Source organism: Oryzias latipes, chromosome 20 (genome assembly GCF_053564925.1).
Source record: "Oryzias latipes strain Hd-rR chromosome 20, Olatipes_Hd-rR_3.1".
Taxonomy (NCBI): Eukaryota; Metazoa; Chordata; class Actinopteri; order Beloniformes; family Adrianichthyidae; genus Oryzias; species Oryzias latipes.
Window position 1 is genome coordinate 20,138,273 of NC_136256.1, and position 26,914 is coordinate 20,165,186.

Consider the following 26,914-nt stretch of genomic DNA (forward strand, 5'->3'; position numbering starts at 1 on the left):
CGGCTAAACAAACACTTCATCAGCACAGAGGCAACCTAGCTACTCTACGTGCCATGCATGAAGAGAAATAGCAGGTCGAAGTCTCTCTGCGCTTGTGTGGATGTGAAGGTGTATGACGGAAGAGCATGGACTTGCATTTGTATTGAGTCAAAAATAAAAAAAAATAAAAAGGAAGCAGGATAAAGCTTGAGTGAGAGCATAATGTATGTGACAATCAAATCAGCAGTCAGTCTCTGGTTTCAGACGAGGAAGTCATTATGCAGACAAATACAATACGTATTCCCACTTGTCTATGCATTTGCCACGTCCAACCCCTCTGCAGAATTTAAGGGGGCTGACATTCTTCATAGCACTCCTAATCTTCAGGTCACCATCTCATTTTTCTTTATGTGCACATATGACAGTCACTCTCAGGGCTGTCAAAAATATACTCCTCCTTTTCCTTCGAGTGTTTCACTGACAGCACACACAGCCTGACGTTTCATTAGGTTTGTACTTCCAAAATAAGATGTCATGAACACTTTCCCATCTTGGAAAACAGGACAGTTCAGGATTCTGTGTGTGCTATAAAAAAAAGGGGGATCTCGCAGATTGCTTTACAGTTGCCAAGTTCAGCTTTAAATCCACACTTCCATTGACATTGCACCACAGTGGAGAGGCAGAATGCCAAGCAAAATTCTTATCAACGTTGGCTCTTGAGCAATCCGGGCCAGCTGGCACCCCACAATAGCCTTTTCTTTCAATTAAACTTAAATTGAATAAAATATTAAAGGAGCTTTGAAATAAGATATCTTTGTCTTTCGTGTGTGGTGGCTTAATGCTGAACTTTAAAAAAAAAAAAAACATTCACTCAACTTCTAAGAAAAGATAATAGAACAGAAGATAAAAGAGACTATTTTTACATGTCATATCTGAGTGACGTGACCTACTTTATCCAAACCAAAATAGAGTCAAGTGTTTCCAGTAAACATGTTTTTTTCCTCTGTATCTGGAACCATATCAGGACACAAATGCATTATATTTTTTGGCCATTTTTTACTATTCATATCCAGATAAAAACTTACAATTAGCTTAAAACAGCCCTCATTGTAACAGTGGGTGACTAATAGTAAGTGTGTTTGTAAGGGTTCCTAGGGAAACACCAATATAATGTTTCTTGATAGCTCCATTATCAGTGTAACTTTGAACAACAACAACTTACAGGATTACTTGTCTGAAGGTAATAATTTTAGAAGAAAAAATACAGATTTGCATTACAATAAACATATCCTTAAAGTGTTGCATGGTGGTAGACATATGGTGTGGAAAATTGATACCTCAGGAAAATATAAAGACATTTACATATGAGCTGAATCACATGGAACTTTCATACATGTATCGAAAGTATGAGCAAAATTATAATATTTGTTTTTCAAATAAAAAAAATTGAGAGAAGGCCAGAATCTTAATCTTTAAGTGATAAATAAAAAAACGAAACATTTTAGTTAGAGCTGTGTTCTCCAAGCATCGGGACAAAAACATGTGAGCTCCTGTACATGACAATAACACACAAAGACAAAGATCAACATGGTAGAAAATAAACTTACTAATAAATAAAAGTTTGACAATAACAGACTTGGCTGTTTCAAAAGCTGCAAAACTAATTTGAAGTTATTAGTCAAAACTAAGGCAATCTGTACTTCTAACTTGCCCTGTCCAACAGCTGAGCAAACAAATGAGAACATTTATTTAACTTTAACTAACTTTAAGCCTTCTAACACACAATAAACCCCTTTGGTGATTTACACTAAACTTTATTTATATGAATTATATTTGTAATTATATTTGATGGACCGGACGGAAAAGAAGAGGAGGGAAGAAGAGAAAGGGATGTTAGAGAGAGGAAGAGAGAGAGAGAGGGAGGGGGTAAAATCATAAGACATCGTAAAGCAACAAGTTGCTGGAAGTTTAATTTGGCAATCTGTGCTTAAAAACTAAAAGAAAAAAACAAAAGTGTTCACCACTGGAGGAGATTTGTGAAGTTGAAAAACTTTTATAAGAGTAGTTGTCTGTATCATGAGGGAGATCATTACCTTTCAAAGGGGAAAGAAATACAAGACGGCAAGAGACATGTGAAAGAAATGCATTTTCTAATACGTTCTAGTCTAATCTCAGTATGAGCACACATTTGACACTTGCAGGGATGTTTGCAGTGAGTGACTCAAAGAAGAAGTTAAAGACGAAACTATTTGGTGTATGTCCTCTCTGCAAACAGCCTTACGCTTCCAGGCAACTGACCGTCAAGCTGCATGTTGATCTTGAACTTCCTTAGCTCCCTGCACACGTTTTAGAAGCAATCTTTATGGTTACACATCATAACTAGATAGAAACGCACCTCAAGTGATACTCAATATCTGATTACATACCTGCACAATGCAAATCAATATTTCAGAACACATGCTCCTCTTCTTAATCTAGTGGCAAATAAGCTTCACTTTTCCTCAATTCTTTGCCGTCCTCCTTCACTTTTTTCTTTGTGCATCTCAGTTCTTGTTCTGCCAGCATCTCTCCCCAAACCACATTGATGGCATTTTGTAGATGTGTGTCAGCAGAACACCACATTACCAGCTTTCTACTTGTGCTGCTCAGACGAAGCCCTTTGCATGAAGGAAAACGCACATACCTGATTCACAGGCAAACGTCTTGGACGTGTCATCGCAGAAGATAATGGCAACCGCATGCTTTTTTGTCTCCCGTGGCATCCGGGTAATGTTCTTGATGCTATGAAGCTCGGTGATCTGAAGAAGGAGCCAAAAGAGGAAGCAGTGCATTAGCTAGAATGAACACATCTAGAGCAGCAGCAAGATTTAATTGCCATCTTGCACAGCTTTGCTGAAAGTGCAATAGTGGCTTAGGGCTGATAACAATGGAGGAGCACAGCAGATATCAAAGGGGAAGGATCTTCAGAATAAATAAATACTTGGAGTCATCCAGCTGAGAACATAAAACTGTTTTTTAATTTAACAATAATTACTTCCTAATGTAAGATGCTTGCACTTGTGTGATAGACTTAATGCAAATATGTTATTTACTTAAAAAGCACTCTTCATGTTCGCTGAGCTTCACTCCACACAAAACATGCTTCCATTTTTTTGCATCTTCTTTGAGCTCTTCCAGTCAGCAGGGAGGAAAATAATCATTAGCTTCTAAATCACTTTACCAGGAGTTTGATCGTGGATAAAAAAACGAGAAGATTACATTCAATTGAATACTGCCGGCATTTACAGGCCATTTTGCTCAACTGTATTCACCCAATTCAGTCTCCCTAGCAGATAAGGCCCATTACATTATTGTGGTCCATTGTGTGCTAACTGTGGGCCCTCTGCCAGACTGTTAGGAATGAATTAGCTGGGCCCATTGCCCATGCAGGAAGGCTTGACTCTTACAGGTTAACAGGGCAGACCTTATAGCCCGCAGACAATACTGTATGTGGACCAAAGGATTTTTTATTACTTAGTTTTGACAGCGTGTTCTGAATTCTCCTTCACGCTTATATAGTAGCCACTCAAATGCATCATTATTAATAAACAGCAGAGATTTTTCTAATGCCCTAAAGGAGGGAATCTGTATTTTTATGATATGGTGCATACATATAGCAGCTGCAGCTTGACATTTCACTTATGATGGAGGACATACCGTATATAAAGAAAATGAAGCTTAAAATTGCATTTTAAGTTTTTTTTTTAATCATTGTGGATACCGAGCAGATGAGAAATTGTCAGTTGAAAAAGAGCATATTTGTGACGTAGAAAATGTGGTGGTCAGGCCACAAGCTCCCAGTTCCGCTCCATTCTGCTGCATCCACTTGTAGACGACCAGATCAATGCGCGTCTTTGTTTTCCTCGTATGAACTGGCATCTTGCTCAAAACTATACGGCTCGATAGCTCTAATATTGCTCACCATTTTCATTGCACCAGTAATGTTAGGGAGGGGGGACTGTAAGTTAGCGGAAGTTCATTTAAACAGAGAGCTCAGTTACGGATGGCAGGAAAGAGGAGCGGGGTTGCCCTGCGCCAATGGTCATGTCCACCTTACGAGGATAATTTCTAATGCAATACTGCCGCTCTGCAGGGATTATGTTCTAGAAAACAACACAGGTTTTTTTATCTGGGGTACAAGCGGCACAAGGATTAAAAGAGGGTTTTAAAAAAGATCAGAAGATGAACAGAGTGGGTTTTAAGTGACATCGTTTAGCCCATAGTTGGGCATGGATGTAAGTTTGGCAGCTTCACCTTTAGACACTGAATTTAAAAAAAGCTAACAAGGCTATATATAAAAAAACAACCACTGAAAGCAGTCTGTTTGGTCAACTCTGGCATGAAGTACTGATGGTTAGAAGGAAATGTGCAGAATGTTTTAATTGAATTTTTATACTATATATATATATATATATATATATATATATATATATATATATATATATATATATATATTTTAATAACAAAATAGGGTTGTTTTATGAGAAATTGCCCATTCTTGTTTGTCAAAAAAAGGCATTTGCAACCTTTAAATACCACCAGCATCACAAACTGACAGAACCTAGTCACAAACGTGAAATTTAAATGGATAAATAGTCTTTAACAATGCATGTTCCATCCTGTTACTCCAAAACAGAGGAAGATAACTGCTTTTTAAAATAGGAGGAAAAATGATGTTTCACTGGACAGACTTTCATTATTCCACCAGCAGACAGCTTCATTCATCAGATAACCAGATATGTTTACCTTTATTTCTGCAATGCAGATACTTTAGATCAGAGATCCACAACATGTTTTAGCTACAGTTTCATGTAAAACAAAATTTTGTCAGGGCCTGGTGGTGTATGACCCAAAAATGCAGAAGACCAGGTATGGTGATGCAAACATTTTATTCATTTAATAAATGAACTTGAAAAAGACAAAACCCATGGAGCAACAAAAAAGTGACACAACAGAAAAGAGCAGCTGACCTGACAAGAAAGAACTGAAAACTAGACACTTAAATGAAGACAGCTGTGAATCATGACAAACCTGAAACTGGTGTGACTGAGGGACAATTCAAAACAGAACTGACAAAAACCAAACCAAAGTTTACAATCCTCACAGATTTTTATGTATACGTATAAAAACAATGAATAAATATCTTTAGGCCTGTTATACCTGCAGACTTACATACAGAGATTTCTAAAAGGCCATTTGATGAAGTCAAGTTATTGAGATAAAGTTACAGAAGACCGATCTTTTCTTAGACCTGTTAAAAAGTTTCCTGTGAAAACCCACCTGTACTTGTATTCTGCCAATGTCAGAAAGTCAGGAAATGTAGCACACACACAACAAAATAACTTTTCAGTGAGCGAAAAGATCTCTAAAAATACCTATTTACTGAGTGGATGAGGGCTATCCAGCTGGCAAAGTGTGAAAAAGAGAGAAGAGGAAATAAATAAATCAGGAAAAACAAGTCTTGGGTAAATCAGGCAAAAAAATAAGTAAAAAATAAAAGCACAGCAGAGTGAATGAAGCCTTTTGACTGGACTTTTCTGGGTCTTTTTGGCAATGCATTACCAGACGCACTGGTCCATGCATGCACCCATCGCTCACTGAAGCCCCGGCTGCATGCGACGCCTCCGGGAGGACTCTCTGTGTGGCAGCATGATGAAGGAGGCCGACAGCGCTTCATTCACACAACATGACTGATGCCAAAGCAGCAAATAGTGCTAACAAAGTGATCTAAACATATGCCCAGCATGTACTCACTTCACACACTAAAAAAAGTTGAAAATGCCTCATAATCATAAGGCAGTCGCTGTCTTTTAGTTCACAAAATTACAACCAGCCTGCTGGAAAGAAACTACTTTCTGCTCCTATCTCCTTTCATCACAATCAAACGTTGTTCTTGATGCTACTTCTTTAAAATCCTTTCCACTCACTCGGATAATGAGTCCTAATTGAAATATTTCAAAGGACTTAGGAGGCTTAGGAGGTAAGGAGAGAGATATTATGCACAAGATTATTACTTTCAAGAGAGAGGAAAATGGCCCCGTAGGACAAGATAGAGACACAAATTGTGCCGTAATAGATCTTTAACCGTCAACTGAGACCACAGACAGAACAATTTAGATAAAGATGAAAACAAGGTTATTGTCCTGTGTTTTAAGATGATATGATTTATTCCTTAGGTTTGGAGGCGGATTTGGCAGACAAAAAAAGAAACAAGATCTCATACAAGAAGGTTTGCAATTAATTGCATTGCAGGAAGAAGAAGAAGAAGTACAGAATTAGATGAACCGTGTTGCTGTATTATAAGAGAAGTGTGTCTTTTTTTTTGGCTTTTCCCTTTTTGCTGTGCCATGTTCTATCGGTTGAACTAATTAATTCCACCAGCTGGCTGAAATTGCTAAATTAAAGTGTTGCTTGGTAATTGTGTGCTGCATGTCAATGTCAGAAGCATTTAGAGTCTACCAAATGCTCCTGCCTGAGCATCAGCATAACTGTATCTGCAACAAAGCCCGTACAATACAGAAACTCCCAGATAACAGATATACAGATAATGATTATGATTTGCATCAAGAAAAACCTATTTATTCCATTATAGAAAAAAAAACATGCTCTGCATTTAAACACTACATATTTTGTACCTTTAGAGAAGGAAAAACTGTTTTTGTTTTTCCAACAAACAAAACAATTCAAACACATCGATGCAATCTTAGGTCGTAGTGGAAATATCACTTTCTAAAAGATAAAATCTCCAAACAGTTGCCAGTTTTTACCCAGTTGAAGATCGTTTAGCAAAAGATAAAGCATAACTGAAAAAATTTTAGTTAGAAAGGCATTATAACAGTATTTTTTGTATGTGTTTTACCTTGTGGAAGCTCCTAAAGTATGCTGCTTTCTCATCTGGGTACTTTTCTAATCGCCGGGGTCCTTTACTGGAGGCCTTCTTGAACACCAGCCAACACCTCCTGAAGATCTGGTGACAGAAAATAGTTAGAGCCCTGTTACAGAAGTTCCTTAGATCACGGCAATGCTGGAAAACTGGAAAAGCACAGCACTAACTGTCTGCGGACAATGTCATTGATGTTATATTATGTATGTTTTGAAAATGAGTTTTCACAGTGGATATTATTTTGAAATCTTGCACATCATCTATTATTAAAACTATGAACATTTTGAGAGAAAACAAATAGTATCAAACTAAAGACCACTTGCATTTGACATACTACATTAAGCTTACTGTACACACAGAGAGGTTTTGGAATTGTTAATTGCATAGTCTGGCTGTACTAGTCTAAACATTTTGTTTTTTCCCCCCAAAGAAAGCTGTCCCCAATATTTAAACGCAGCACCAGCAACTTGTCATAGTGACAACATGCAAAGCTGCATTGATGCAAAGAGACACTTTTTGCGGGGTTACAGTAGGGCAAAAAATATTTGTAAGCCACTGCTTCTGCTATTTGTCTCACTTAAAAAATGAAAACACTCATCATAAGTACACTTAAAATGTCACTTCTATTTAGGTTTACTTATTTCCACCCCGTAAACTAAAAAAAGAAAAAAAAACTTCAACCGATTAAATATATTTGTATACTTGTGCAGAAATTAAATGTTTAGCTGCTACAAATTGAGCAAAAGTTCTGTCCCTCACAGACCTGTTACTTTTTCCTTTTGAGGCTCTCCTCTCCCACCTGTTCCTTCTATTGATGGCAAAAAAAAAGGATTTTAAGGTTCTAAAGTGGCCTAGCCACTATACAGACCTCAATTCATCAGATAGAGAACAGAGAATCTGTGGAGGGAGTTGAAAGTCTGTGCAGCCCAGCAACAGCCCCAAAAACATCACAGCTCTTGAGAAGATCAAAATAGCAGCTTTGGTGTGTACAAACCTGGTGAAGGCATACAGGAAACATTTGACATAGGTCATTACCAATAAGGGGTGCACTACAAAGTACTGCGGTAAACTTTTTTCATTGACCAAAGACTTATTTATACACTTTTTCCTGGGTTATTTTTTTGACATTATGTTTAAATGAACCTCATATGCGGTTCATTTAAACATATATGCGCATATATCGGGTTTATTATTTTTGTTTCGATACCAGGGAGCACTTCTGATCAAGAAAAGGGAAATTGAACACATGGGTTCATATGTTGCAGGTTAAAATAAAGTAAACTCTGGGATTATAACCATTGAACATAGATATGCAAACAGTCATGCTTTCAAACTGATCCTCACAGTCACATTTCCAAACAGCTGCAGGTGTCAGGTCTCTGCTGGTATCTTAAGCACTTTAGAGCTGCTGCACAGTAACCAAAGAGTGTTGTGCTCAACAGTGAGTATCTACCATGATCACTCACTTGTTTACACTTTTGTTGAAAATAATTTTAGATTATCTGCATTATCCAATTGGTTGCTATTTAGAAAGTACAGAAAAGTATTTTGTTTAAACCCCTATCTAAGAAATTGAATAACAAATGAATGAGTACACAATCATGCCTGATTTCCAACTTCAGTTTTAAGGTAGACTTAATCTAGTATTTGACTTTTAGTTAAAACTTGCCTTTTTTATATATATGGACATTTTAAACATAGTGTGGTGGTCAAAATCTGAATGTTTTGTGTGCCATTTTTATTTGGTATATTTCTTTCAATAGGTCATTCAATATTCCAGATGTTTCAGATCCTTGGACTGTTGTAGATCAAGAAGACCACAGTTGATGGACATGAAGGGTCAGGTGAAACCCTAGTTATTGTTGATCTTAAGAACTTGTCACTGAAGATGATGTTATTTCTGGCTTTTGGATCAGCTAATCATGTTAGTGACATTCTCTCACAGTGCATCCTTCCTGCACTCAATTTGTTTCTCAATGTCCAGGTTTACTTACAGAACAACCTGACCAAAAGTGGTGGGCTCTTTTTCCCCATTTGACTGTTTTCTCTTCCCTTTGAAAATCAAATATTTGGAGATGCTGTATCTGGTGTGTGTTCCACACGCGTACATTGAAAGAACCCAGTGGATTAAAGGAAAGATCAACTTTTGTGTGACAGGCTGAACCTCATTTGGGGGTTCAACAAAACTGAGGCATTTTCCCTGGATTGTCCAAGTAACTGAGTTTCCTTCTGCCGCCTGGGGTTCACAGACCTCTACGGGTGTGCAAACTCACTGCACGTGCATCCTGCACCTTAAAAGTGTTTCCATCCAGTGCAATAGCAATTGGTCTTCACCTCTCACTTCTCTGTTTTTAACATGAGTCAGGCTAGAGGGGCAGTTTCTGATTATTAGTGGTTCCTTAAGATACGCTTGTCTGGCAAAACAGGAGTCTCCAAATTCCATGTGAAACACTCCAACGAATGCTTGGAAAGAGAACTTTCAGTTTCTCACATACAGTAACTCTGTTTTTTGTTAAGTAGGACAAGAGAGATTTCTCACCAGCCTTGTTTGCTGGGGCGAAGCGCGATATGGTGCTTATCTTGAATGACGTGACATATAGAAAGGTGATCACCAGCCATGCAGGATTGACGCAATGAAATAAATGCTTCCGAGGAATACGCAGGGAAGTGTGTCCCATAGCCAAGCATCTCACTCAAGCGACTCAGAACCGGAGATGCTCTGTGTTTAACTGTGAAGGACAGAAGAACTGCTTCTCATTACAAAAGACGCTGATGTGAAGATATATGCAATTCAAGTATGTTATCCCTAAAACAGCAGGAGATGAGAGCTTTTTAATGATTTGTACTGCTTGATACAAGGAAAATGCTGCTTAATCGCACAATAAGTACCTCACTTTAACTCGTACTTTTACAAAAATGACTGTCGAGCTTTACATGCATTATATTTATTTGCTCTGACACACCTGCTGCAAAGAATCTGATTAAATAGATGAGCTGTGCCAAAAAAAAAGGAAAAATAATGGTGGGGGGCCGGAAAAGCTGCTTCAAACTGTCTTTTACCCTCTGCGAGCCTCGTCATGATTGGCTTCTATCACGTTTACAGATCAGTTACTGAGTCATGTTTGGTGAACAGAAGTGATATTACAGTATTCCCGCCTTATTATGCGGGGGTTAGTGACCAGAGACAAAACGCGAAAAAGCAGAGGAACATTGTACATCTTCACATCTTATCATCACAACCAGAACAACGAAGCTGGTAGTTTGTCTATAAAATAACTAAAACTTTTTCCTTTAGAGAAATGATAATTAGTGAAGTAGTTTGCTATGTTTTGAGGGATTTTTGGTACAGGGTTTGGGGTTTTATTGAAAGAGGAAAATAAACCTCTTATTGCCCACAACATTACTCAATTAAAAATGATCAACAAAAATCCAAATGATGTATCTTCTTACTCTAGCAGAAGTTAAACACATGTTCATTTTATCCCAATATTTAACCGTTTTACTAATAAAAAACAAAATCTGGTGAAATAAAAAAAGTACATTTTTATTTGTTCATACATATATTTATTTAACTTACTGATAGGTTTTTTCAGGTTCAAAGTTGTGGGTGGGGCTGGAGCTGCTTTTTAGGGGAAAACTTGGCGTTGGAAAGACCCATCGGAAGGAAGAGGGTTAGGGTTATAAGCAAACATAACCTTTGTTAGGTTAACAATTTAAATGAATATTTATTTAATGGCCTGATGGCCAGCCAAATATTACCATCCTGATATTTCTTGTCAATTGGTTTCATGTCTCAGTTTTGTCTTCTTGAATTTTGTCCTAGATTGTGTTTGCTGTTAAGTGTCATCAGTTAAGGTGTGTTTAATTATTAGGCCAATACTTTGCCCTTTTGTTAATTTCTTTTTAAAATGTACCCAAGTTACTTTTGCATAGTTAAGAAACCTGCATGTCTTAAAATTTTCAATCTGTGTCTTGTTCATAAATCTATGCTCCAACACAATCTACTCTATTTATTCTGCGTTTGTGAGTGAAAAGAAATTTGGAAAAGTGAGAATTCACAATCAAACCACTATCAACACATTAAAAAGCCAACAGAAGCGGCAAACGCATGTTATATGATAGTCACCAAGCAATGGGTCCTCTGTGGTTTTCCGTCATTAATAGCAGATCCTTCTCTTTCCTGTTGCAGACACTTGCAATCACTCGGTCTGATGTATAATTGCTTTGGGCCACGTGGTTGTAATAGGGAACCACAGCTGTACGATTAATTTGTTTACTCAGCTGGTATACTTTATGAAAGACCTGCTGAGTTAAACGTGGCACTTTGTAGCAAATGACTATAGCAGATCCCCAGGTCCTTATCAGTCTGCCTTGATGGGTCTCCATTCCGGGTAAGTGTTATACAAGTCCATTATAAACAGCAAACAGAAGAAAACAAAGCACCGCACGTTTCTTAATGCAGAGCGGATCATTATCTCTACCTTCCAATGAATGCTATACTAGTAAAAGATACAAACAGGTAATAAAATTCTCCCCTTAAATGGAACACAGAATGTTACTTCCATTATAGTGCCCACCTGCAGCCCTATTCCTGCTTTGACACAAACACAAAAATATGTCAACCCGTTTTATGTATGGCGATTCCTTCCTTTCCAACTTAAAACAGCAAAGTTACAGCTTGCATGAGTTCTTCTGTTGAAGGCATAACGCTGCCAGCACACAAAGTAATTCACCACAGGATTGCTCAGATTAAGTAATTATTTCAGCACAAAAGCAGACTCTGTGAGATGGCTTCTACATAATAAAGAGTGGAGGATTTGAACAGAAAGGGCCAGTTTTGCCTGTTCCAGAGATGTCGATGCTTTGTCAATGCAGCCCTCTTATCAGGACGCTGGTGGGTCTCATTCAGAGAAACTCTTAACATTGATTGTAATTACACACACATGAATGGCCAGTACTGTTGGGCTGGCATGACTCACTTAATTTCACTAAAAAAAAAAAAACAATGCACTAATACAATAATGAAGGCAGTTCTCGTCCACGTCTATGTTCAGATGCGGAGGTGTACCTGCAGCAAATAAGTGTGAACCAAAGTTTTCAAAAGTAAATTTCTAGTTTACAAGAAGTAAAACTATCTTTGGTTTTGTTTACTATGCAGGACTGGCCACATGATCCTGATTCCTGTTGAAACCTGTGAACCTCAATCAGCAAATAGAGCCAGGCATATCTGCTTTACTCCTTCATATTTATCAGCAAACAGACTATAGGTTCCACCTCTCAATGCCAAATCGAGTTCTAATTTCTTTTATTGCTCTGAGCAGGAATCCTTATCATTTAAGTGAAAGAAAGTTCTAAAGAGATACCGTCAGCATGACAAGTATTTTTTTTCTCCCAAGCAGACATACTGTATACTTACAACTTTGCTGCATTAAGAATGTGGAAAAGCAACATTTTGATTGGTTCCATGGTGTTTTCCTCCAGGTGAAAGAAGACAATGGAGGTGATTATGCAGGCATGATCTCAATCGTCTCAATTATGTAAGATGAAATTTTGACAAGTTTACACAAATCTCCAGAGTCCTCTGTGCAAAATGTCTCTGTGAGATTTGCTGATAAACTGCAGTTTGCAGAGAGGTACACAAGCTACAGAAGATCAGAAAAGAGCAGCAAAGCAACAATAGACAACACTAAGCTTAAATGATGCCATACATGGCTCTACAGATTGATTGACCTGGCTCATACTTTGTCCTTCTCCCATTTCTTTTATATCCTGTCTGAGACTTCAAAGAAATAAAAGTAAAGTTTAGCTTTTGACACAACAAAGGTGGAGAATAACCATTAAAAAGATTGTTGTGTCAGAACTATATTGTGATTGGTTAAACATCTTTGTTCTTTTTCCATCACAAAACTACAAGGGCTTTGACACTTGGAGGCACTGGATGGTGATCAAGCCTCTCCTGGATCAAGCCTCAACTTTTCCTTAAAACAAATCCATAGATGTAACTAAATCATACCAAGCCTCTTGGTAATTAAAACTTGCTTTAGAATGGTTGGTAAAACTTTTATCCTGTGATTATAGCCACAGCAAGTGCCTAAACTGAGCTGCATTTGGTTAAATATATGAATTTAATAAATACAACAAGCATTTTGTATGGAAAATATACCACTACATACTGAAAAGTCTTAACTGATATGAGTCTATTCTAAAAATACCTCTCTGGATATCAAGAATACTCTAAAGCTCTGCAGGACATCTCTGCACGGTCCATCACCACACATAACATCCCAGTGTGCAAAACAGGCCGCAGCAAAGGCAACAAGCTGGAAAGAACATTTGAAGGGCAATCCCTTCACATTCGGGTTTTTACAGCGAGAACATACCACAGGAGGTACTTGGCAAGGTGCACCGATCTCAAAAAACACTGCAGCTCAACAACAACAGAACCGTTGAGGTCAAACCTAAGAAAGACAAAAGATCCCAGCTCTTTAACTGGCGAGGACCGAGTGGAAAAACAGAACTGTGTGATTCAATATTTGACACGTTACAACAAGTAGGAACAGCAGTAAATAGAAAGTTTAACTCTCAGACACCAAAGCAATGACCCATCTTCAGAGCCAGTCATTCCCTTTAAGTGGCCTCAAACACAAAGTCAATTCACTTCAGCGAACATTATGAAACTTCTGCCACTATTGAGGAACTGTCTCGTCTTTCAATACAATACGGCCCCTGTTCCCCCGACGGGCAAAATCACTCATCGTTTGGATGAACTGAGAGACATGAAAATGATTTCCAATGACAGCTCGCCTCAGCTTAATGACTAATCACGCGACAGAATAAAAATAGCTGTCTGTGAGAAAGAAGGAAGTATTAAACATTAAAACACATCTGTAATACTTAAGAGGCACAAATGAATTTATTATTCCTCAGATAATAAAAAGGACATATGTAGGAAGGATTAGTAACCTCTCGATGATTCATGTCTCACAAACTATGATTTAAAGATGATTGCCTCTGTACTTACAAGCAATACAAGGCATGAGAGTACTTGAATCAAGGTAGCACTGCTTAGGCGTGACGGTGTCAGGCAAGATATTGTAAGTGTGTACTTTAAATAGTAAAAAAAAATGTATTATTTCAATGTTGGGGCTGAGGCAGAAAACCCATTTAAATTTAAAGATACCTTAAAATAAAGGTTCTGTCTTTGCTGTTGTTTCCTCTTAATTTCCTGGTGGTTTAGTGGAGCCCCTCAATGAGCTGGGTATAAGGGTTACAGTTCCCTTGGTGGTAATGATGCTTGATGGACAATGACAGACCAAGCCCTGCAATATAAGCTCCCAGTGTTAGCAATCAATTCCAGACAGCGACGGGGTCTGAACTGGGGCTTCCATCTTTATAATTTGATTTGTTATCCCGTCGGACAGTTGTTGCCGCAATCGTTGCAGCTATCACTTCTCCAACCCCGACCCCAGCCTGCAGAACCCACCTCAAATCCTCCCAAGTCTCTGCCCACAATTTGAAAAGTTCCCCCTCAAATGCTGCATGGAGAAAACGAAGGGGAAAAAAGTTGCTCTTGATCATAGCATCCTCTGTCACTTTGCTGTCACCTCTGACTTCATGAACAGTTCCGCTCTAACCTAACCTAACCTCCCCCTTCCCCTGCTGTACCGAAAATGTATTTCACACCGAGTTTAAAATGTTTGGACATCCCATAATTTTGTAATTCGCCCCCGACTACAGCTGTTGGCAGGGTGGCAAGCCAGCCGCGCCCCAGTTAATCATAGATTACTTTATCTGGGCCATTCCAAATCCTCATATGTAATGCAGTGCTACCTCAGCAGCAAGTAATCACCCCCCCCCACCCCTCCTCACACACTTTTTACACCTATAAACACACTCCCCCTTCCTTATATTACCCCCACCACCACAACCAAGCTTGATTTGCCTCTTGCCCTTCTCGCTTTTCTACATTTCTCCTCTCCCAGTCCTCATCTCGTTCTACTGTCTATGCCTGATTGGACGTTCTCATCAAACATTCATGAGCCAAAGCAGTCCCAAAATGTAATATCATAGTTTTAGGGATCTTTATTTCATTAGCTGGGGCCTCTGCTGTGGCCACATGGCACACACTCTTGAGAATAGACTTCTCCAAGGTAAAAACTGGACCACCAGCAAAAATGAGGTTTGGAATATGAAAGACAACACGTCTCTGCTGGGTTTTTTTTTAACAAAAAGACAAGTCCACTAATCCGAAACAGCCCAGAAGGCAAAGTCAGTTGTTCAAAGGTGCATTTAAACTGATAAAGGCCAACAGTCCTTAGATAATAATTATTTTCTAGCTCTGCAATTCTTGTGAAGTTTTCTTGACAAGGTGAACAGTGAGCCTGAAATGTGTTTTTATTAAACCTGAGAAAATCTTTATTTATGGCATAGTCACATGCACCTGTATGGTGCTGTGAGCTTTTGGGTTGTCCAGGCCTGTGGATATGAGGATTGAGTGCTATAGTTTGGTTTTTCAGTTGAGTTCTTGGTTTTGGTCATGTTCCGTTTGCGGTTTTCCCTCTGTCACATCAGGTTTAGGTTACCAATCATTCACAGTTGGCTTGATTTCAGTTAATTCTCCTCAGTGTTTAGTTTTCAGTTCTTCCTTGTCAGGTCATCTGCTTTGTCACTGTTTAGTTGCTCCCTTGGGTAATGTCATGACAAAGTTTATTCATTCCAGGTCACCTGCATATTGGGTCCTGCCCTACCAATTACTGATAGTGGAGGGTTGTAGAGAGGAGCGGCACTTCTTAAGAGGAGTGCAGCTGTATATTTAAGTTCCCTTGAGGCTCATTGAAAATGGAACGTACCACTGTAGTGCGTGCGGTAAGAGTATCGCAAAGTATTCATAAGGATAATGTAAGTTGAATGCACTTCTGACGCACAGGTGATGCTGTGGTATGGTGCCTCCATTACACCACACTCAAGTCATTAGTCCCAGTTGTCCTTACGGCTAAATACAGGCTGTTTAAAGGCGAAAAACAGGCAGTTGTAAGAGTAAGGGCAGCCATTACCAGTTAAAAAAACAGAGAGTGATGCTAATTTTACTTGTTCCATAAACTGAAAATCCTACATTACTTTTTTATTTAATCACTACTAACATTTTTTTTTTCTCTGTCTTCCTAGAAGTCCTAATTTTTTCTGCACATTTTTGTGATCAAATATATATTTTGAACTATTTTGAGAAATAACTTCATGTTGCAAGCCTGGGTGTAGCACATGCTTCATCTGATTTTTATATTTCCAGACTAAAAACCTATATTCACATGACCATATTTTATGCATTACGATGACTTTTGGCGAAACTTGCCAAAGATTGAATTCATCTCTTTTTTATGGCTCTGCATAGCTGACCTTTTCCACATATGTACTCATCTAAAAGCATGTTCATAAAGTAAGACACACTTAAAGCTGGACGAAGCTCTGAGACATTAAAGAGATTTATTTTTAGGAGTTTGGTGAAAGCAGCAGCGCAAATGCCAAATCAACTTAGATTCATTCATACATTGTTGAAAATGTGAAGATTTATCCTTTTAAAACTGCATAACTCACAGTATGTCCTTCATTTCATATGCACTAGTTATATGGAATAAAGTGTGGAACAGATCCAAGTGAACATCAGACGTTTTTCTTTAACCTGAAACTTTAATTTTGACCTTTTTAGAGGAACCTTTTTAGGTTCTAATGTCTGACCCGTGCTGGGCAAAGCAGCAGGAAAAAATTAGTTAAAATCACCCACGCTGTTTAAGTCTAGACCTCATGATGATTTGCTGCATTTTCTGGAGTACAAATCAAAAATAGCAAAATGATTCCACAGTAGAGGTGTGTTGACGTTTTCCATCAAATACTGCAAAGCACAGAGAAGAATGAGAGCAGAGCAAAGCTGCAAAAACATGAAGCTTAATCTGTATTTGCTTTTAAGGACTGTGGTCCAAGACATTTAAACTAGGAGAGAAAACAGTGATTTTACAGGACAGGGGATGAAAAAAGGATTAAACTGTGATTATAAAACCCTAATACACCGATGCAGATTAATAAAATTGCGTGCTTCACTTCAGAAAAAATATTTTTTGTCTCAGATTTATGGACGTTGATTCCTAGTGATACTGAGGTTGACAGGCAGTGTTTACTATAGCATATAACACTGTGATGGACTCGCAATGTCTGTGTGAAGCATCTTTACGAGGAGACAATTTTGGTTTAAGTCATCATTATGACAATTGCCTGCTCTGTCAAAGCATCCCTCTCCCAAAGCTCTTTATGTATTACAGCTCTAGTCAGCAATCCCCTGCGCACACATACACATGCTGCAATTTTCATTTAATCCATGTACAAGGCTGAAGCTTTCACAGTCAATAACACACAGACAAAGAGGAATTTGAGTATGGCAGCGTGCCCTCACCGAAAGCACACCGAGACCAGCTCAGAAACAAGGCAACAAAGCTGTGACGTCTTGTTTCCGATATGAGATAAAGGTCATTCTTCACATTGAATTCTTTGGATGAATTGTCCACAAACAAATTGGAAAAAAAAAAACATTTATGAATGATCTGAAAACTGAAAACGCAAAAGTCCAAAGGAAATGTGGGCCAAGCCTCATCTTTTTGCCTGCAGCTTCCAGACCAACAAAATTAGCATCTAGGCCAACAAGTGAGAGGTGCTTACATGGAAACCAAAACGCAGCGCCTTAGAAGTACGCATCCTCTTGGAGCGAAATATAAAGTCCGGGATAAAAGGAGCCTTTTGGCAAAAACCGACATGCATTTTTATCAAGCTTGATTACCATTAGCTAAACGGGTGATTATCATATCAACAGAGACTGCTAAATCAAAGGAAAGTGACTGCTGCTCAGTGCACTGTCAAATAATTGCCTGTTCAGCAGGATTTTACAAAACAAGTGTTTTCCAGGACACTTTGTTATTTGAATTTCATCAGAAGCCCTAAAAGCATGTAATCCTTACTCGGTGGTGCAGTCAACCCCCCACCCGCAAGGATTAATTCTAAAGAGGGGCTCTCTCGCTAACGTTCTCGCTGTTTCTCTGATACGGTTAACTGGAAAAGCAGCAGGCTCTGCGTCTGCAACAACCGTTCCCTCACAAGCAGAGAGCACAGATTTGCGCTTGCTGGAACTAACTTGACTCAGCCACATTTGGTGTGCAAATCAAAGAGGACGCTGGGGGGGAACTTAAAAAATAATAATAAAATAAGCATTTGTGTGCACAACCAAAGGAAATGTGGACTTCTATGTCAGGGAACAGGGTCAGATGGAGTTTATCACATTGTTTTTGTTTCATTACCCCCCAAAGAACACGCTCCCCTGGAATAAGTGGGGTGTTATCCACTGTCACTCCGTGTCTCAGCATGAAATCATCGAGGAATGCAATTATCACTTTGCCCAACGGACATTTCTCTAAAATGAGAGCAAACAATTGAGTACACGAGGGTGGGCAGGGTGGAGGGTTAAAGCAGACCTTGGCACCAACTTTTCTTGCTTTGAAACTTTCTTTTCATTAAAATAGAGCTAAATCCGAATTCCCTGGCACACTTACAAAAAGAAAACTTTTATATTAACTCCTGCTTTAAAATCCAAACTTTGCCTCACAACCTTCGATTGTTTCGGGACTTCTGTTGCCTCAATTACAGCCTCTAATGAACTAAAAAATTTGCAGGCAACTTGAGCAAGTCAGCTGCAGCATTTCATGGCGTGCTGGGCAGACACCAAACTGTCACCCCCCCCTCCGCCTCCCCAGTGTTCACCCAGAGGTAAGCTGTCACCTTCTTACTATTAAAAGAAGTCCCACGGGACGGAAAGAGGAAGGGAAGAAGAGTTGCGCGTGCAAACACAGCCCCAAACAAACAGAAATAAACAAGGCTTCCATGCTGACAGGGACACACATTATTTGCTTACAACTATAAGGGTCAAGCTTTTTGAACAACATGCTATCAAGAGCACCTAACAAACAACGCCACGTGAAAAGCCTTGTTAGGTTGACAGCGTGATCAAGCTTGCATTATTCATGAAGGCTGGCCGCCTGCATCTAATGCAGATCAGGAATAATATTTTATTTGTTAGGCAAGGCCATAACTATGTTTACCTGTGCAGCATAGTGAGCAAATTAACAACACAAAGACAATAGTCTTAACACAGAGAGACGCGGCTGCAGCTATCTTTGGCTGTGCTGAATGTGCTTGGCGAGCAGCCTCATGAAAGGAAACTAGAGGAGAGGAACTCATTATAGATTGTGAATCGACACTAAAAAAAAATATCAAGAAGGTGACACATTTTTTTTTTTAGAAAGCCTTGTCACACTGAAAAGAAATAAAAGTTGGGCAGATTAGTGGTATATTTATCTATTTTTAATTCCAATCAAAAAAAGTAGATACATTTGAGTTTCTGAGATCAAACAAGATGAAATTGAATTTGGCACTATCAGTGGGATAGCTCTCTAATGAAACAATGTTGTCGTCTGACTTTTAGTCATAAACAAATGGAAAACATTCACTGTGAACACTATTCATTTTTACACAAATACATAATCAGCCATGCATGTCCTCACATGCAAATACAAACAGGATGCCCACATAGTGTGTATATCCACACTGAAATACACACTGAAAGTGAGCTTAGCTGCAGAGCACAGCCCCAAGGGCTGCTCTGTTGATTAATGAGGGGAGGATGGCAAGGAGAGAAGGATGAAGCTGAAGTGTTAATGAAGCAATGATAGATTCTTCTAGTCCCCGTTGTTTGTAGGTGAGTCTCTGGAGCATCTGCACACTGTAGCACTACACCTTGAAGCAGATCTGTGAACCCACTGCCGCCACAAGAGACGAGACATGAGAAGCAGAGCGACTCTGGTACTTTCGCTTCAAAAAGTTTTCATTTAGCAAAAATGTTACTAGATTTCTGTAAGTTTTCTTTGATCTGTTTTTAGGGAGAATCATCATTTAGTAAAAAATAAAAATTAAAAAAAGACCCAAAAAAGCCCCCTTCTTACACACTAAGAAAAGACAAATGCTTAATCACCTGACTTCACTATAGCTACAAGTAAAATCCTGTGTGAACGTCATCACTGGAGGACTAAACTAACTAAACGTTAGTGGTGTTCAAGCAATCCTTGGTTGCCCATTGCACCCTTCGTGTACACAGCCTGATTTTTAGAAATGAGGAAATTAGACAATAAGAGCGTAGTTTGTGTTGGCATTGGCATCTTGCATCTCTAACCGGTACTGCTGTTTCACCTGCACACCCCTTGGAAGCAGCATGTGCTCATGGTCTGTAAAAAGCCAGTGTACGCACCTTGAATGCCGCTTAAAGGCACCGTACAACAGCATCACTCATACGTCATAACTGAGTGTAACTTACATTATCCTTCCAAATACTCACGATACACTTAGCACATGCATGACAATCGTGTAATATCTTATTGTGACGTCCCTTATAAAAGCCACATAAACCTTAGGGGGGCTGAGAGACGTACCTGCGCCCACCTAATAACCCAGTTTGGGCCCAGACAACCCAAAAACCCGCAGCAATCGTACAAGTCAACATCCTCATGGGTGCATGTGACTAAGGCATTAGTTGATGGTCCTGTTCTTTTCTTCACTACATGACATCAGTTATGAATCATGTGGTTCTGTTGCTGCTTTGGGTTGTGTACTTACACTGCCCTTACCTATAAACAGTAGAGATCCAGTCTTAATTGAGGACATTTAATAAATTGTCAGCCTTTTTAGTTGTAATTTTGACATACATTTATATGTAATCAACTCTGAAACAAAACTGGCAGCCTTTTCCATTAGGACAGCTCAAATCCAAGTGATTTATACACCAAAGGTTGTAATTGTATGAGATTTACATTTGACCACAATTCCAATACATATTGAGGCATCAAAACAGCTTATACATAACTTAGTGAGCTGTCATCAATATTCATCTGAATCTGTCCATAAAAATGATAGAAAAGTGGTTCTTGCATAAAGAATTTGCTTAAATTGCATTCGATTTGAAGTGTTGTTGCCTATAATGTCCACATGTCCAAGATCAATATTGGCAAAAACAATTAGAAAGGTTTTCCACTGTTTGAAATCAATGACCATTGATATGGGTCACTATATTTCTAAATAGGAGCATGCTAACACCTCAATCTCACAGTAAAGAATATTGAAGGTAATGTGTTTGTTATCCCACTCTGAACAATTGACATCAGCTAGTTAAACATATACTGATAAAAAAAAAGACACTTCCTTGGTGCAGATAGAGCATTACTGGGGATCAAAGAAGATTATTGACGTCTCTGTAAGTATGGTCAATGCTCAGTGAGCAGAAAGACATTAGAGCCACACGTGTGTCACAACTCATGCAGTATTCAACACTGATATTGAGTGTTTTTCTCATAATGTGAAGCCACAGTGAGTAGCAACCTCAAGAGTTGAAAAAGTCAAGATCAATGTCAGGACGGCTTTCTAAAGTGGTTGTCAGTTGGCGTAACGTCTCTGCATCAGCAGGCCTGTGAAGGTGTGAATGAAGTATTACTTTCCAGACTACAATGACACGAGTTTCTTGTTTTCTAAAAGCTTGGGCAAATAAAAAATTCCAGTGTTGAAAAGCGAAACTGAAAAAGAATCTTCCTAACTGTGCAAATTCTAATTCCATGAAAAACTATTTCACTCAATTATAAGCATAAAGATGACTAACAGTTTCCTGCTTTCATAAAACTATAAAGGGGCACAGATTTCTTTAGCAATGACACAAACTGAACAAAAAAAAAAAAAACATTAACCATTAAGCAGGAAACAACGATTCCAGAATTACAAAATAAGAGGTCGCCAGTAACCAGAAACAGTTCCTTCATCAGCTTTGTTTTGGACATTATTTCCTAAAATAACATCATTTATCCCTACAAAATACAAAAATCCTTCTTAAATTATGAAAAACATGAATCATCAATGTGAAACGCTTGAGTGAAACCCAAGCAAAGATTTATTCATGAATGCAACTTTATAATAGAGGTGTATTTCTCATCATGAATGATGACTGTTGAGCTGTAGCTCCCATACCCGAGCAGGGATGCAATTCATCAGGGCTAATAAGAGCTGGTGATTTGTTTGGAGGTTTTTGATTGAAGAAGCTGATCAAAGCTAAATGAAATGACCGTGAGCCTCGTGAAGCCTTTAGACTTCTGTAAGCTGATATACTGAATTAATATATATATATATATATATATATTAAAAAAAACTGCCAAAAAAATTATCCCAATATGTATGTTTATGGTCCACAGGAAGTAGGATTCTAAGCATGACAAATCTGACAATCACTGCTCCGGAAAGCCAGCCATTGTCAATAGCGAAAGCCTGAAAGTAGCAAGATCCTATTTTAAACGACTGTGCCATCTTGGACAATAGACACATTCTTCTCCTCTCCTTTGCCTCAGCTTTGCTCCAAGCTCATGCCAACAAGTGGGGAGCGTACCCACACACGATGACAATGCGTGTTGTCCTCATGTAGGCCAGTGGTAGCTGGACAGAAACATTAGTTTCAGCAAGAGTTAAGGGACAAAAGAAGCATAAACAAAGATGGGAGGAGAGAAGCACAGTGTTCAGTGAAGTGCTTAAAGATTAATACCTCCGGAATTTGTCTCAACAGGAAATGAAAGTTTGAAGAAAAAAAAACACGATTTCCTATGCTAATGTTTAATCTTGGACTGTAAGCTGCATGCTGTTTTGTTTTTTAATACCAAGTGAGATTTGTATGATCTCTTTCAACAGCTTAAAGCTTAACAGGCAGCAGAAAATGTATTATTTAATGGCAAGCGCTCATGTAGTTTAGCATTTTGGAAGAAAGTGTAAGTACAAGTTAAAGAGTTTGTATTCTAGTCTATTATTTTTCTGCATCTGGCAAAAACTAATAATTCTACCACTTAGAGATTTACATTGCTGTTACATCAAACTGAAAACACATTAAAGAGGTGGATACATTTCTTTTAAAAATGTAAAATCAAGTCTTATAGTTGGGCTACAATATGTAACGCTGGATTATATATCAGTGTAACCGACAGCATGGGTTGTGAAATATTAGATAGTCGCAGAAATAAAAGTGGCCCAACAAAGCTCAAACCTCGAAAGAACAAAAAAGCTGGGAAATATGATGCGGGGATCTGCTAGGGGTGTAACTGAGTGTTGGGAGAGAGGATAAATATAAGAATGGTGAACGGTAAAATCACATGGGAATTAAAATAAAATCATATGGTGCCGCAGGTGGGAAAGGAGGGCAGCTGAGACAGCTGGGTGTTAAGAGAAACATGGATGGTAAAAAAAAAAATTACATATATATATATATATATATATATATATATATATATATATATATATATATATATATATATATATATATATATATATATATATATATATATATATATATATATATATATATATATATATATATAAAGATTAAAAGAAACAATTAAAAAAATTTCTTTATAACTATTTATCATAAAACTGCAATGAACCATTTTTATCCAACTGTTGCCACAAATAATTAACAGTTATTGTGTTGGTCCACACTTACATCAAACACCCATATAAGGAAGAGGAGGCATGTGCAAAAATAAAAGTTTAGGCTTTTATTTTTTAGATAAAAATGATCAAATACTTATAACTTTAACTACTGCCACACATCATACATTTTTTTCCAATGATACAAACAGAGAAATGTTCAAGTGTATTTTTGTCCCACATCTCTATGCTTCATTAAAGGGTAGCCATGGAGCAATAAAAGCAGATGTTAGTATTACTCTTTTATTATTGCAATGTGTAATTTTCTGGATTTTTGCATTCACAGACGCACTTCTTATCTTGTTTATTCCATTTCTATCTTTGAAACAGAGTTCTTTAACATTTCTCTACATGACCAAAAGTAGTTATTCTTTCATTAAGCTGCAGTGTTTTTCTTTTTTCAGTAAATTACAGTTGCAGATGGGTGCAAAAAAGGCAAACTGTGTGCAACTAGGTTATTGTGAATAGTTCACTCATAAAAAGCAATTTTAAGTTGGCAGCTGGTTGAAATCTAAATACAGAACTGTTGGTATCTTTATTCCAGATTATATCCTTTAGAATGATAAATAACTCTGCAGCCCTGTCTATTGGTTTGCTGTTATTTATTTACTTCTTGACGTACAGCTGATTGCATTTTCACTCCTCATTTTGCACCAGATGTGATGCATTTTTAATGTGTTTTCTGTTTTGACATTTAATGTTCTGTTGTGACCGAGACTCTCTCCAGAAAGACCTTAGTTGTACTTGTTTGTTTTTTTTGCCTGCTCTCCATTATCATAATGTTGCAGAAATATACTTTTTCAAGTCGGAATTTGTCGGCTTTAGGTCTGTTGTCCCTAACTTTGAAGTAAAAGTCAGACTGATGTTGCAGTTGGCTGGTCACACATCCGCTGGCACTTTAAAATCTCATAAATTGAATGCATCTGACTGATTCACGCTTTTAAAAATCCACACAGCCAAAACAACATCCCCCATTTGGAAAAACAAAATAATAATTCGGGATACAGCTACTATTAGGAACATTTTTCTTCATTAGGGAGTTAGTGTACTGAGAAGGGGGTAATTTGTTGTCACATACCCTCAGAGAAAGAGTGGTGTAGTTCCCCTCTTTCATATGTTAAATTATCTTTTGGTAAACTAACATGTTTTTTGTACGTTTTCTGTTATTATTTTACTCCTACACACAGCGCATTATGCTGGTGGGCTTCCCATAACGATCTACATATGCTACATTATTTGAGGTAAACATTGGCTTGTCTGGTTATGTCCTAATAAGCTGCATGAAATGAGATATTAAACTAAAATAGGTGTCGGATTTCCAGGCTTTTTTTCCCACTGACTTTCAGAGAATTATCTCTTTTTAAAGTTCACAAGGTATCTGTTGTTCATTTTCTTATTTATGTTTATTACGATTTAAATTGTAATAACAGCCATTAATTTCCAAGAAATAACTGCTATTCTATAATCTTGGCATTAAAGAACAGAGATTCATCTTAATTACCAGTGTTGCAATAAATCATCTCCTAATATGACACAGTTACAACAGCATTATAGGCTGTGGCTAACAGGATGGATTCAAATATAACGACCTCTTTTGCATTACATGCAGATGTTTGACCACTTTATGACAAACAATGCATATACAAGGCTGACCTGCCCAGCAGTCTTATAACATGAATGATCTAATGTACTAAGGACTGTGTTAGAACTAAAATGTAAAAAAGATAATACATTTACAAAACTATTTATTATAAGCAGTATTTTTTGGCAGCTGGAAGCAAATGAGCTCTTATGCTATTAACAACAAGTAGAGACATGCAGTGTAAATTGATTTTTTTTTTCATTTAAATGTATTATAGGAAACAATCTAAATCAACAAGTACAATTTGTCATGGGAATGTCTAAAGCTGTATATATATTTACACATTCCATAGAGTAATTCATTTTTATACTTTAAGTATTTTTCTACTAACACACAAATATAAAATATATGTATATAATATACTTATATATATTATATTTATACGATACTTATATATATATATATATATATATATATATATATATACTAAAATAATTTTATATATAATTATTTTAGTATATATATATACTAAAATAATTATATATCTATCTATCTATCTATCTATCTATCTATATATATATATATATATGTATATATATATATGTGTATATATATATATATATATATATATATATATATATATATATATATATATATATATATATATATATATATATATATATATATATATATATATATATATATATATATATATATATATATATGCCATGGTGATCATCCAGCATCCACAGCATCCTCTGGACTGAATATTAAAAGGGGGGGGGGGTCTTCACAAAAAGAAAAAAAAACAAAGAGCTTCTCTTCAAAACAAATGTAGCCATTCTGTACCTTAAGAGACAAAATACAGTATTCCTGTAGTGGGGTAAGGGTCCAGAGACCCCTGTAAATACGCAGAATCTTAGAATACGCAGAGACACCCCCCACCCCACCCACTCGCGCGGCCTAAGAATGTCCGTCACTGATCCTAGCACATCAACAACCCTTGTGAAACATTTCTGATGCTTAATGAAACATTTATTGAAGAACATTGCTGAACATAAAGAGTTGTAGTCAAAGCACTAGACTGTACCGTAGCGTACTTATCAACGCACAGAAAGAGTGTTGCTCTGTCTCTCTGCGCCTTAAAACCAGGAGCCCGTGCTTCCTCCGTCATGAGTTTGATGCGAGTGGTCCTGCAGCGCGATTTGAGCATTAGGCACAGACACTTCCATCTTCTGAACTCACTTTCCCCCAGCCGGGGTCATGTGGTTGCTGGAGCCTATCCCAGCAACTCTTGGACCAAGGCGGGGTACACCATGAACCAGTGACGTGCGGTCAGGTAAGGCAAGTGAGGCAAAGCCTCACCTGTCATAATCGTGATAAAATAGGAAAAGGTAAATTAAGTAAATATTATTTTCCACTTATCTGTGTTAAATATACATTTTCAGTCAACTCAACATGTTTTCTAGTTTCTCAGGTCAAAATCGCCAAATATGAGTGTTGTGCTATCACAGACGGAGCTGAAACTCCGGTCTGACGGCCAGAGACGTGCGGTGGAAGCCCTGCTATTGACCCGCAAAAAAAGGCTTTAGGTGAGGCATTCCTCACCAGCAGGGGGCAGACGTGAGCTGACAGCTGCTTTGTAGCTACACTGGTGCCGTAGAAAAAGACTAACGTCTTTCTCCCTTGAGGGGTAGAAACTCATATAAACTAAAGGAAAATAAGGAAGACTTTTCCAACAGTGCCACAGATAAATGAAATTTCCCCATTGTGGGATTAATAAAGTCATCTATCTATCTATCTATCTATCTATCTATCTATCTATCTATCTATCTATC

At 37.8% G+C, this 26,914-nt stretch overlaps 1 protein-coding gene across 1 annotated transcript in view; it reads right to left on the minus strand.

Annotated features, from left to right (window-relative positions):
* dok6 (docking protein 6) overlaps nucleotides 1-26,914 on the minus strand; it is a 52,364-nt gene that overhangs the window by 17,877 nt on the left and 7,573 nt on the right. The window contains exons 2-3 of the mRNA XM_004081249.5: nucleotides 6,878-6,985; nucleotides 2,663-2,777 (exon numbers count right to left, since the gene is read on the minus strand). Of these exons, the coding sequence (XP_004081297.2) occupies nucleotides 2,663-2,777; nucleotides 6,878-6,985 (223 nt within the window). The remainder of the gene's footprint in view (nucleotides 1-2,662; nucleotides 2,778-6,877; nucleotides 6,986-26,914) is intronic.